At 39.2% G+C, this 14,350-nt stretch overlaps 1 protein-coding gene across 1 annotated transcript in view; it reads left to right on the forward strand.

Moving 5' to 3' along the window:
• Positions 1-14,350, forward strand: part of mIF2 (mitochondrial translation initiation factor 2) — a 266,646-nt gene that overhangs the window by 184,902 nt on the left and 67,394 nt on the right. Inside the window, exons 9-11 of the mRNA XM_071688841.1 lie at positions 4,517-4,566; positions 4,691-4,909; positions 12,121-12,261. Coding sequence (XP_071544942.1) covers positions 4,517-4,566; positions 4,691-4,909; positions 12,121-12,261 — 410 coding nt within the window. The remainder of the gene's footprint in view (positions 1-4,516; positions 4,567-4,690; positions 4,910-12,120; positions 12,262-14,350) is intronic.

A 14,350-nucleotide genomic window follows, 5' to 3' on the forward strand; every position in this document is an offset into this window, starting at 1 on the left:
GTTGCGAGGCATGGGCTATGGATAGAGTTGTGCATTGGAGGGTGGATTTGCTGGAAATGAGATGATTGAGGACAATATGTGGTGTGAGGTGGTTTGATCGAGTAAGTAATGCAAGGGTAAGAGAGATGTGTGGTAATAAAATGAGTGTGGTTGCGAGAGCAGAAGAGGGTGTTTTGAAATGGTTTGGTCACATGGAGAGAATGAGTGAGGAAAGATTGACCAAGAGGATATATGTGTCAGAGGTGGAGGGAATGAGGAGAAGTGGGAGACCAAATTGGAGGTGGAAAGATGGAGTGAAAAAGATTTTGTGTGATCGGGGCCTGAACATGCAAGAGGGTGAAGGGCGTGCAAGGAATAGAGTGAATTGGAACGATGTGGTATACCGGGGTCGACATGCTTTCAATGGATTGAACCAGGGCATGTGAAGCGTCTGGGGTAAACCATGGAAAGTTCTGTGGGGCCTGGATGTGGAAAGGGAGCTGTGGTTTCAGTGCATTATTACATGACAGCTAGAGACTGAGTGTGAACGAATGTGGCCTTTGTTGTCTTTTCCTAGTGCTACCTCGCACACATTTGGGGGGAGGGGGTTGTTATTTCATGTGTGGCGAGGTGGCGATGGGAATGAATAAAGGCAGACAGTATGAATTGTGTACATGTGTGTATATGTATATGTCTGTGTGTGTATATATATGTATACGTTGAGATGTTTTTTTTTTTTTTTTTTTTTTTTCATACTATTCGCCATTTCCCGCATTAGCGAGGTAGCGTTAAGAACAGAGGACTGGGCCTTTGAGGGAATATCCTCATATGGCCCCCTTCTCTGTTCCTTCTTTTGGAAAATTTAAAAAAAAAAAAAAAAAAAAAAAAAAAAAAGATGTATAGGTATGTATATTTGCGTGTGTGGACGTGTATGTATATACATGTGTATGTGAGTGGGTTGGGCCATTTTTTCGTATGTTTCCTTGCGCTACCTCGCTAACGCGGGAGACAGCGACAAAGGAAAATAAATAAATAAATAAATGAAAATAAATAAAAGTGATATGATTAAAATTTAAGCATACCTGTAGTTACATGCCCAAATGTCTGCCATAGTAAAGACCCACTGTACAGAGTTGAGGACGTCCCTCAGCAGCTGCCTATTCTAGTTGAATCTTAAAAAGTTAAAAATATGATAAATTATACCAATGTTTTCTGATTTATGTTTATTTAACAATCGAAACATGTATTTAACTTCAATAACTAGAACATGCACTCACAAATGCTCATATCAGTATGATCAATGTGACCCTGAATCTCAATGCTTGCGAGGGTTGAATAGCCAAAACATACTTGTCTTTGATACACCTGGTAAACATCTGCTTAGACATTACATGTTGACCAGGATCATAGGTGTTGATAAAGCCCCTCCACGAATCAGAGTCGATGACATTGAGTAGCAACATGTTGTCCACAAAGAAAATGAGTAATTAAAAAGAAATACAAATTTGTTACATTTCATCAAAAGTGATTGACATAAAGACTTAGACAAAGTTGAAAGAGTGTTAAGTAGATTTACTGGCCTTCTCTTCAAAAAGAGCTTTGATGATAGACAAAGTTGAAAGAGTGTCAAGTAGATTTAATGGCCTTCTCTTCAAAAAGAGCTTTGGTGACTAAAGACAGTCCAGTCTTGGTTTCCTGTATAGTCAGCTGAACCATGGTCCTCTACTCGTTGTCACCAAGGCGCTCCAAACAGTCACGTGGCCACTTCTTCCTTTTCTAGATCGCCACCCTGTCCTTGATGCACCAGTTGAACTGGTTGTGGATGTGAGAGTGGCATCTGGAGACACCTCATTTGGGGTTGTTTTGGCTCTTGTTGCTTGTAGAGAGTAATTTCTTGTTCAGGAAACACAAAAGGTCACTTGTATTCCAGGTTCTACTCACCTTTTTGGCCCATGTATTCAAAATATTTTTCCAGGTACAGCCAAGGGTTACTGGATTCAGTTTCCCTGCTAGAAGTTTAGTTGCCTCTCTTGAGGTTGAAGCACTGACAACACTAGATTCTCCTTCACCTTCAAGCATTGAAACGTTTAATTTCAGTACGAGTCTCTTTCTGAGCCTTTTCGATAAATCAAGATATCACCTTTCTCTGAAACGAGATATCATCTTTCTCCAAATAATCTTTAATCACATAACAAAATCATTCAGAAAGACTCTGTATGAAAGGTTAATGTATTTAGTTGAGTTTGTTATACTTGAAGTAAGTTTGTTATTGTGAAAAACTGAAAACAGACAAACAAAGGAAAATGAAAACGACTGAAGAACATTGGACTGTCTGGAATTGATTGAAAATAGACCATTGGACCCCTTTTCCAGTCCTAACTGGGAAAAGGATTGACTTTCATGGTCATGGTCCTCATAATTCATTGTGTTCCAGGAATTCGGTCCTTTTAGAACTAGGTCCTGACCACCTTTGGTTTTACCAGAAGTCTGTTCTTTCCATAGACTGTGTTGTGCATATCAATGAAGTATTTCTGGACAAGTACTGAAATTTTAATTGTTTTGATAGATCATATGTGCTGAAATTGAATTAGATTGTCTTGACAAGTCAGATGCTCTGTAAAATGTAGCCTGTTTTGAATCTTTTTTTATGACATATTATTGATTCGGGTGAGAAACAGCAGAAGCTGGTGACTGAGTTTGGTAAAGTGTGTGAAAGAAGAAAGCTGAGAGTAAATGTGAATAAGAGCAAGGTTATTAGATACAGTAAGGTTGAGGAACAAGTCATTTGGGAGGTAAGTTTGAATAGAGAAAAACTGGAGGAAGTGAAATGTTTTAGATATCTGGTAGTGGATTTGGCAGCAGAAGGAACCATGGAAGCAGAAGTGAGTCACAGGGTGGGGGATGGGGTGAAGGTTCTGGGAGCGTTGAAGAATGTGTGGAAGGTGAGAGCATTATCTTCGAAAGCAAAAATGGGTGTTTGAAGGAATAGTTGTTCCAACAATGTTATATGGTTGTGAGGCATGGGCTTTAGATAGGGTTGTTCAGAGGAGGATGGATATGCTGGAAATGCGATGTTTGAGGACATTATGCGGTGTGAGGTGGTTTGGTCAAGTAAGTAATGAAAGGGTAAGAGAGATGTGTGGTAATAAAAAGAGTGTGGTTGAGAGAGCAGAAGAGGGTGTATTGAAATGGTTTGGTCACATGGAGAGAATGAGTGAGGAAAGATTGACCAAGAGGATATATGTGTCAGAGGTGGAGGGAACGAGGAGGAGTGGGAGACCAAATTGGAGGTGGAAAGATTGAGTGAAAAAGATTTTGAGCGATCGGGGCCTGAACCTGCAGGCTTGCAAGGAATATAGTGAATTGGAAGTATATGGTATACCGGGGTCAACATGCTGTCAATGGATTGAACCAGGGCATGTGAAGCGTCTGGGGTAAATCATGGAAAGTTTTGTGGGGCCTGGATGTGGAAAGGGAGCTATGGTTTCGGTGCATTATACATGACAGCTAGAGACTGAGTGTGAACAAATGTGTTCTTTGTTGTCTTTTCCTAGCGCTATCTCGTGTGCATGCAGGGGGGAGGGGGTGTCATTTCATGTGTGGCGGGGTGGCGACGGGAATGAATAAAGGAATAAGCATGAATTATGTGCATGTGTATATATGTATATGTCTGTGTATGTATGTATATGTATACGTTGAAATGTATAGGTATGTATATGTGCATGTGTGGACATGTATGTATATACATGTGTATGTGGGTGGGTTTGGCCATTCTTTCATCTGTTTCCTTGCACTACCTCACTAATGCGGGAGACAGCGACAAATTATTATGATGAAAGAAAAATTATTGAACTGATAAATTGTTCTCATGGCTTCAGTTGAATTGAATTGTTTTGATAAAATGATCTGTGATGTATTGTTAGATTATATTGAATGTCTTGGTTAACAAAAGGTTTTATGGCCTAATATGAGAACATAAGGTCCAGTGAGTGTTTTCTTCCTTCTATGAAAACTCTCTTTTTAACAAAAGTATTTCCAGCGTACCATCAAATTCAGAGAATCTGTTTTGAGGTTCTGTACTGAGAAACTTTATATTGTGCAGTCGGGCTGAGATTAGAAGACATACTGCCATTTATCTCACCTTCTGGTTTTGCTTTATATTAAGGAAATGTTTTGGTACCAGCCAAGAAAATTGTAGTTAAAGTAAATTGTTACTATCTGTTGGCAAGTATCTGCAGTATGGTGGAGATTTTTTTATGTAATATGTACTGTATATCTTTAACTGATCAAGTTTCACTCATTGTAAAGGTTTGTGAAGGCCTCTGTAATGTGTTTTGTAGTAACCATGTAAAGTAAGTTCCAAGGTAAATTCTGGAGGAGGTTTGAGTTTATCTATTCATAGCTCAACCTATCTAGTTTCTGAAGAATTTCTCAATATGTCATAAATTGCACAATATCATGAGTTTTCTTTGATATTCCCTATCCTATAGTTATAATAGTTTACGTAATTAATAGAGGTCTCTTATTTTCCTTTCAGTGCCTATTGTTATAGCCATCAACAAGATCGACAAGCCTGAAGCTGATATTGTAAGTAGTAACACTTTTCTTATATCTGTAAAATTGTATTTATCACTGAAACTGTTGAAAAGAGTTTAAGGACATGAATCTGAAATTTTTGATATTTTACTGGTAACATTTACTTGATTTCCAGCCACAGACACAACAAATGTTGCTCCAGAATGGGTTGCAGTTGGAGGAATATGGAGGAGAGATACAAGCAGTGCCTGTGTCAGCTCTCAAAGGCCAAAATCTTGATATGCTCATAGAGGCCATAGTTACCCAGGCAGAGCTACTTAACCTAAGAGCTGACCCCCTTGGATTGGTGGAGGCTGTTACATTAGAATCAAAACTTGAACTAGGCAGAGGAAAGGTCAGTGTATTGCTCTAACTTATATGATATACTTATTCAGAAATTTTAAAAGGTAACTGGAAGGTGTATCATAAGACTCTTGAACAAGTTTGTTGTTAGAATGTTTTAGCTTAAACAAATTTTTATACACTTACCTTGCTACAAACAAGAGATAAACAACTTTGTATACACCTTCCTTGCTATAGACAGGAGATACATTCGTAGAAAAATCATTTAATGCAAGATTCTTTAAGCAAAGATGGCTTTCCCTCACCTAGACCCAGTATTCCATTTTCAAGTTTTAACTTTTCTTTATATAAAAGTTGAAACTGTATTTATTTAAACCATACTGAGAAGGATTATGAATAATTAGTACTCACAAATACAGGTTGTATTTTTCTATTTGAGGAGTTCATTGTGTAGGGTGATTGCTCATCCTTTTGTAATTTCCTGTTTTTTCCGTAGTTGGAGGGGTCTCCTTTCTATTGAACACTGCTATCATACTTCCTCTGAAATCTATGTATGCTGTCTGCATTAACTATGTCCTTTGTCAACCTGTTCTTTTCTTCCACCACACTTGTACCATAAAAGTATTTCTTTGCATCCTTATTTATAAGTTTCTTGTGTAATTTCATGATATGTCCACTGATTGTTCTCTCCCTACATCTCTTGAAGAACTGTCCACTGTTCACTTCTATCTCTTTTAAAAACTTAAAGGTTGTGATCAGGTCACCCCCTACTCATCTCCCTTTGAAAGTGGGTAAATTTAGAGCCTTCAGCCTTTCCATGTATCTTAGCTGTCTAAGTCTAGTACCATCTTTGTTGTTCTCCTTTGGACATTCTCTAAGATCTCTTTATGCTTCTTTAGGTGTGGTGACCTAACTGAGAAGCATATTCTAGTTTTAGCCTTGTATAGGACATAAATAGTTTGCTAAGTATTTATTTACCCATATCTTGAAAGCTGTTCTGATATTTGCCAGGAGACAGTTTATCTCCTTAACTATTCCCCAAATATGGGACTTTGGTGACAGGTTAGGGATGATGTCAACTCCCAAGTCCTTTTTAAGGAGAGAATTCTGAAGAGTGTTTCTTATTGTTTACCAGATAGTAATCATTTTGAGGCCATTTTTCGCTTTGTCCCATCCTTATTGCTGTACATTTGCTCAAATTGAATTTCATCAACCTCATTTCAGAGGCATAAGTTTGTTGAGTATTCCTGGTAAATTATATGGGAGGGTATTAATTGAGAGGGTGAAGGCATGTACAGAGCATCAGATTGGGGAAGAGCAGTGTGGTTTCAGAAGTGGTAGAGGATGTGTGGATCAGGTGTTTGCTTTGAAGAATGTATGTGAGAAATACTTAGAAAAGCAAATGGATTTGTATGTAGCATTTATGGATCTGGAGAAGGCTTATGATAGAGTTGATAGAGATGCTCTGTGGAAGGTACTAAGAATATATGGTGTGGGAGGCAAGTTGTTACAAGCAGTGAAAAGTTTTTATCGAGGATGTAAGGCATGTGTACGTGTAGGAAGAGAGGAAAGTGATTGGTTCTCAGTGAATGTAGGTTTGTGGCAGGGGTGTGTGATGTCTCCATGGTTGTTTAATTTGTTTATGGATGGTGTTCTTAGGGAGGTGAATGCAAGAGTTTTGGAAAGAGGGGCAAGTATGAAGTCTGTTGGGGATGAGAGAGCTTGGGAAGTGAGTCAGTTGTTGTTCGCTGATGATACAGCACTGGTGGCTGATTCATGTGAGAAACTGCAGAAGCTGGTGACTGAGTTTGGTAAAGTGTGTGAAAGAAGAACGTTAAGAGGAAATGTGAATAAGAACAAGGTTATTAGGTACAGTAGGGTTGAGGGTCAAGTCAATTGGGAGGTAAGTTTGAATGGAGAAAAACTGGAGGAAGTAAAGTGTTTTAGATATCTGGGAGTGGATCTGGCAGCGGATGGAACCATGGAAGCGGAAATGAATCATAGGGTGGGGGAGGGTGCGAAAATTCTGGGAGCCTTGAAGAATGTGTGGAAGTCGAGAACATTATCTCGGAAAGCAAAAATGGGTATGTTTGAAGGAATAGCGGTTCCAACAATGTTGTATGGCTGTGAGGTGTGGGCTATGGATAGAGTTGTGCACAGGAGGGTGGATGTGCTGGAAATGAGATGTTTGAGGACAATATGTGGTGTAAGGTTGTTTGATCGAGTAAGTAATGTAAGGGTAAGAGAGATGTGTGGAAATAAAAAGAGTGTGGTTGAGAGAGCAGAAGAGGGTGTTTTGAAATGGTTTGGTCACATGGAGAGGATGAGTGAGGAAAGATTGACCAAGAGGATATATATGTCAGAGGCGGAGGGAACGAGGAGAAGTGGGAGACCAAATTGGAGGTGGAAAGATGGAGTGAAAAAGATTTTGAGTGATCGGGGCCTGAACATGCGGGAGGGTGAAAGGCGTGCAAGGAATAGAGTGAATTGGAACGATGTGGTATACTGGGGTCGATGTTCTGTCAATGGATTGAACCAGGGCATGTGAAGCGTCTGGGGTAAACCATGGAAAGTTGTGTGGGGCCTGGATGTGGAAAGGGAGCTGTGGTTTCGGTGCATTATTATATGACAGCTAGAGACTGAGTGTGAACGAATGGGGCCTTTGTTGTCTTTTCCTTGCGCTACCTCACACACATGAGGGGGGAGGGGGTTGTTATTCCACGTGTGGCGAAGTGGCGATGGGAATAAATAAAGGCAGACAGTATGAATTATCTACATGTGTATATATGTATATGTCTGTGTATATATATATATTTGTACATTGAGATGTATAGGTATGTATATTTGCATGTGTGGACATGTATGTATATACATGTGTATGTGGGTGGGTTGGGCCATTCTTTAGTCTGTTTCCTTGCGCTACCTCGCTGATACGGGAGACAGTGACAAAGGAAAATAAGTGAAATAGATAAATAAAAAATAAATGTATGTATATATGTGTATATATAAGAGGGCATATTCGAGTTGAGGTAAGTGAATATCAGCAAACTTTAGGTAGAATAAGATATTTTGGAGGGAAATTGATAGTCTGAGAGAAAGAAGATAACATGGGAACATTGTTGGAAGTGCATATAAGGAAGTAGTAACAGGTGAAGTGGGGATGTAGTGAGTTCTCTGAAGGATTGTTAAATGTTTTTTGATGACAGAGTGGTAGATGGAGGGTGATTGGTTCAGAGAGGTATGCAAAGTGAGAGTCTTGGCAAGTGGATTGGTGAAGAGAAAAGTGTTGGTGGAAGCCTTGCTGGTTGATGGAGGTATGAAAGTGAGAGAGTCTTGGCAAGTGGTTTGGTGAAGAGAGAAGAGTTGTTGGAAGCCTTGTATAAAATGAAATGAGGTAAGACAGGTAGAATGGATGGTACTGCAGTTAAATTTCATATAACAAAGAAGTTTGGTGACTCTGTTGACGAGTGTTAGGATTTTCATGTTGACAACTGGTTTGTTATGAGTTTCATGTTGACAGTTGGTTTGTTAGGATTTTCAGTGTATCATGTACACTCATCTATAGTCTGATCTCATGCATAAGATGGCCCCCAACTCTCAGCAGAAAAAAAATCATGATTGTTTCATATATCTCAAGTGTAATTTGACTCACATTTACTCCTTACTACTACCACAGATCCATCTTATTGTCGTATCACGTAGATATGTAATGTATCATACCCCCCAAACCCATTATTTTCACTGATAAGTATATGTACTCAGTAATACATACCATTTGTATATTGGTAAGCATATACTTGACTGTAGGAATGAAATGAGACCATATCCACTTCCACTCACATGTTCACAAGTTTGGCATATAAAAACAATATTGTCAGGGGGAACCAAAATATCAGATTTAAGATTCAGATTACCAAGAACTTTATCAATATGTTTTGTATAACAAAACAAGTGTTCACTAATGAAAGATTATTTTGTCAAGTTCTAGTTTTGTTTTTGTGATTGTATTTATGCAGTACAATACATTTCCTTTGTTTCTAAAAATGTTTACTTAAAGAAACATCCTATAGCAGTAATTCTCTGTTCCATTCTCATGACAGAATGCGGGTCCACCATAATGATAAGTAGATTTTAACACCTCAGAAATGATAATCTTATGTTATTTATTTATACATTTATTTTGCTTTGTCGCTGTCTCCCGCGTTAGCGAGGTAGCGCAAGGAAACATACGAAAGAATGGCCCAACCCGCCCACATACACATGTATGTACATACACATCCACACACGTTCCTTGTTCCCTCCACCTCTGACACATATATCCTCTTGGTCAATCTTTCCTCACTCATTCTCTCCATGTTTCCAAATCATTTCAAAACACCCTCTTCTGCTCTCTCAACCACACTCTTTTTATTTCCACACATCTCTCTTACCCTTACATTACTTACTCGATCAAACCACCTCACACCACATATTGTCCTCAAACATCTCATTTCCAGAACATCCACTCTTCTGCGCACAACTCTATCCATAGCTCACGCCTCGCAACCATACAACATTGTTGGAACCACTATTCCTTCAAACATACCCATTTTTGCTTTCCGAGATAATGTTCTTGACTTCCAAACATTCTTCAAGGCTCCCAGAATTTTCACCCAGAATTTTCGCCCAGCATTTTGAAGGTTTGTTGAATGTGTTTGATGATAGAGTGGCAGATATAGGGTGTTTTGGTCGAGGTGGTGTGCAAAGTGCGAGGGTTAGGGAAAATAATTTGGTGAACAGAGAAGAGGTAGTAAAAGTTTTGCGGAAGATGAAAGCCGGCAAGGCAGCAGGTTTGGATGGTATTACAGTGGAATTTATTAAAAAAGGGGGTGACTGTATTGTTGACTTGTTGGTAAGGTTATTTGATGTATGTATGATTCATGGTGAGGTGCCTGAGGATTAGCGGAATGCTTGCAATCTTATGTATAGTGACTTTTTATTTCATTGATTTAGTAAAAAAAGGGGCATAGACAACAGTACATATAGTATGCATTAGTCAGGGGTGAGGTGCCTGAGGATTGGTAGAATGCATGTATAGTGCCTTTATATATAGGTATTGGGGACAAAAGTGATCGAGTGTACCTGGTCTGTTGTATGGAAGAGAGGGTTGTGGTATGCACATTACATCAGACTGTGGAGGAATGATATGGTTTCAGGAGTGGTGAAAGATGTGTTCGACAGGTGTTTGTTTTGAGGAAAGTGTGTGAGAAATACTCAAAGAAGCATATTTTATTATCTGGGGAAAGCACATGATAGGGTTGATGGAGATGCTTTGTGGAAAGTGTAGTAGTGAAACTGTGGTATGGAAGGAACTCTATAAAAAACAGTGAAGAGCTTCTGTTAAGAAAGTAAGGCATGTGTATTAGTGTGTAGAAAGGAGAGTTAATGGTTCCAGGTGAAGATGGGTCTGCATCAAGGGTGTGTGGTATCACCATGGTTGTTTAATTTGTTTACGGTTATGGTGGTGAGTGAGGTAAATGCTAGGACTTTGGAGACAAAGACAGGTATGCAGTCTACAGGGGTGAGGGTGCTTTATAAGTGAGTCATTTGGTTGCTGATGACACAGCACCAGTGGCAGATTCAAGTGAGAAACTGCATAAGTTAGTGTCTAGTTTGGAGATGTGTGAAATGAGAAAATTTAAAGTAAATGAGAATAAAAGCATGGTTACTAGGTTTAGCATTTTAGATAGACAGGATGGTTGGGGGTGTAAGTTTAAACTGAAAAAACTTGGAGGAAGTGAAGTGTTTTAGAAACCTGTGAGTGGACATGGCAGCAGAGAGAAGTCATAAGGTGGGTGAGGGGGTGAAGGTTCTGGGAGCATTGAAGAATGTGTGGAGAGGTTTTTCTCTGGAGGCAAAAATGTGTGTGTTCTTGAAGGTATCATAGTCCTGATGATGTTATCTGGACTTAAAGTATGGGCTGTAGATGAGAATGTATGGAAGAGGATAAATGTGTTGGAAATTAAATGTTTCAGGATATTATGTGGTGTGAGGAGAACTGATGGAGTAATTAATGATAGAGTAAGATAGATGTGTAGTAGTTTGAAGAGAATGATTAGAACTGAAGAGAGTGTGCTGAAATGGATGTATGGAGAGAAAATGTGGGGAAAGGTTGACAAAAAGGATTTATGTATCAGAAGTGGAGGGAACAAGGGGAAAGGGGAAACCAAATTAGAGGTAGAAGGATACAATGAAAATGATTTTGAAAGTTTGGGGCTTGAACATGCAGGGAGTGAAAGTTGTGCTGAGGATAGAGTGAAATGGATCAATGTGGTATACAGGGGATGACATACTGTAAATAGGCTGAACCAGGTCATATGAAGCAGCCAGGAGAAACTGCAGAAAGGTTAAATGGTGCTTGATTATGGATAGGGTGGCTATGGTTTTGATGCATTACACTCGAATGCTGGAGAATGGATGTGAGCATATGAGGCCTTTTTTTCATCTATTCCTCACAGCACCTCGCCAATGTGTTAAATGGTTAACAAGTATGAAAGATAGAAAGAAAATATACTTCTGCTTAAGCTAAATACCCATATATCAACCTTCTGCAATGGGAGGATGAACTGCTGGATTGGCTTTAAATTGACTGCCTTGCTCAGGATTTGAACCTAATTGGGCCTGTGTGTGGCACCATACTCACCAATGCTAACCATTTCCCTGTGGAAGCCGATGTCTGTTCTCCAAATTTGGACTATGGAACATGTCATCCATTTTTCCTTCTTATTTTTCAGCCATCTTGGCCTAGCAGAACTAAGAATCTACCTCTTTACTTTAGAATTGGATGAAAAAAGTATAGAAGCGTGGTGCACAGTTTGTACTTAGATTCTTGACATAAAGAAACACGTGTCAGTGGATCTCCATTGTGTCTCCACTGCATGACTCCTAGCTTAACCTCAACTTCTTCACTGCCATTCTTGCTGACCATCACTTCCTGTTACATAGATCCTTTAGCAACTTCTAACACTTATTCATTGTTATATGCCATTACAGTATTAATGTTGATTTGTAATGATGTCATGAAATAATAAACAAATTTTCCTACCATGATGAATGAAACCCAGGCACTCTTGCTTGATCTAGAATCAAACTTGACTCTTTTGAGTTGATTTTTGGTTTTGGATAATGATATTAACACTAGATCCACACAGTGTGAAGTTTTTGCAGAGAAATGATTAGAAAGTTCTGTAAAAATGATAATACAGTTTCCTATCTTTAAAACAGGTTGCTACATGTATAGTGCAAAGAGGCACATTAAGAAAAGGAGCAGTGTTAGTTGCTGGCACCGCCTGGGGTAAAGTGCGAAATATGTTTGATGATTTAGGAAGACCTATTAAAGCGGCCCCACCATCCACAGCAGTCCAGGTAACATCAGCATTATCCATTTGGAATGAGAACTATAGAAACTGTGATAAGTAGTTAAGTTATGATGTATATTAAGATTCATAGGAAAGATTAAGGGTTGTTTCTGCAGTGAATAAGGGAAAGATTGTATGAAAGGAATATACAGGAAAAAAAAGAAAAAAGATGAGAATGTTATAGGTATAGGAAAGGGTTTAAGTGGGAATGAAATGTAGATTTAGCCTGAAATCAAGCTATCAGTAAAGAATAGATAACTGGAAGGTAACAGCAGAATCATCCAGTCGGAATGAGAACTATAGAAACTGTGATAAGTAGTTAAGTTATGATGTATATTAAGATTCATAGGAAACATTAAGGGTTGCTTCTGCAGTGAAGGAGGGAAAGATTGAATGAAAGGAATATAAAGGAAAAAAAGAAAAAAAGATGTGAATGTTATGGGTATATGAAAGGGTTTAAGTGGGAATGAAATGTAGATTTAGCCTGAAATCAAGCTATCAATAAAGAAAAGATAACTGGAAGGAGATTTATCAGTCTTCTGAACTTCATATATATAAAGTCAGGGGTTGGCGAAAGGACAGGAGCAAAGGAAGGAGTAGCACTACTCCTGAAGCATGAGTTGTGGGAGTATGTGGTAGAGAGTAAGAAAGTAAACTCTAGATTGTTATGGGTAAAACTGAAAGTGGATGGAGAGAGATGGGTGATTATTGGTGCTTATGCACCTGGTCATGAGAAGAAAGATCATGAAAGGCAAGTGTTTTTTGAGCAGCTGAGTGAGTGTGTTAGCAGCTTTGATGCATGAGACTGGGTTATAGTGATGGGTGATTTGAATGCAAAGGTGAGTAATGCGGCAGTTGAGGGTATAATTGGTGTAAATGGGGCATTCAGTGTTGTAGCTGGAAATGGCGTTCAGTGTTGTAGATGGAAATGGTGAAGAGCTTGTAGATTTGTGTGCTGAAAAAGGACTGGTGATTGGGAATAACTGGTTTAAAAAGAGAGATATCCATAAGTATATGTATGTAAGTAGGAGAGTTGGCCAGAGAGTGTTATTGGATTACATGTTAATTGATAGGCGCACAAAAGAGAGACGTTTGGATGTTAATGTGCTGACGGGCAACTGGAGGGATGTCTGATCATCATCTTGTGGAGGCGAAGGTGAAGATTTGTAGAGGTTTTCAGAAAAGAAGAGAGATTGTTGGAGTGAAGAAGTGGTGAGAGTAGGTGAGCTTGGAAAGGAGACATGTGTGAGGAAGTACCAGGAGAGATTAAGTGCAGAATGGAAAAAGGTGAGAGCAAATGATGCAAGGGGAGCGGGGGAGGAATGGGATATATTTAGGGGAGCAATGATGGTTTGTGCAAAAGATGCCTGTGGCATGAGAAAGATAGGAGGTGGGCAGATTAGAAAGGGTAGTAAGTGGTGGAATGAAGAAGTAAGATTGTTAGTGAAAGTGAAGAGAGAGAGGCACCTGTATGATTTTTGCAGGGAAAAAGTGTAAATGATTGGGAAATGTATAAAATGAAGAGACAGGAGGTGAAAAAGAGGGCAAATGAGAGTTAGGGTGAGTGATTATCATTAAATTTCAGGGAGAATAAAATGATGTTTTGGAAGGAGGTAATTAAATTGCATAAGACAAGAGAACAAATGGGAACATCAGTGATGGGTGCTAATGGGGAGGTGATAACAACTAGCAGTGCATTGAGGAGATGGAGTGAGTATTTTGAAGGTTTCTTGAATGTGTTTGATAATAGAGTGGTGGATATGGGGTGTTTTGGTCAAGGTGGTGTGCGAAGTGAGGGGGTCAGGGAGAATGATTTGGTAAACAGAGAATAGGTGGTGAAAGCTTTGCAGAAGATGAAAGCCGGCAAGGCGGCAGGTTTGGATGGTATTGCGGTGGAATTTATTAAAAAGGGGGTGACTGTGATGTTGACTGTTTGATGAGGATACTCAGTGTATGTACGGTATGTGGTGAGGTGCCTGAGGATTGGTGGAATGCATGCATAGTGCCATTGTACAAAGGCAAAGGTGATAAAGGTGAGTGTTCAAATTACAAAGGTATAAGTTTGTTAAGACTTCTTGGGAAATTATATGGGAGGG

The sequence above is a fragment of the Panulirus ornatus genome, chromosome 46, assembly GCF_036320965.1.
Source record: "Panulirus ornatus isolate Po-2019 chromosome 46, ASM3632096v1, whole genome shotgun sequence".
In the NCBI taxonomy this organism is placed as follows: Eukaryota; Metazoa; Arthropoda; class Malacostraca; order Decapoda; family Palinuridae; genus Panulirus; species Panulirus ornatus.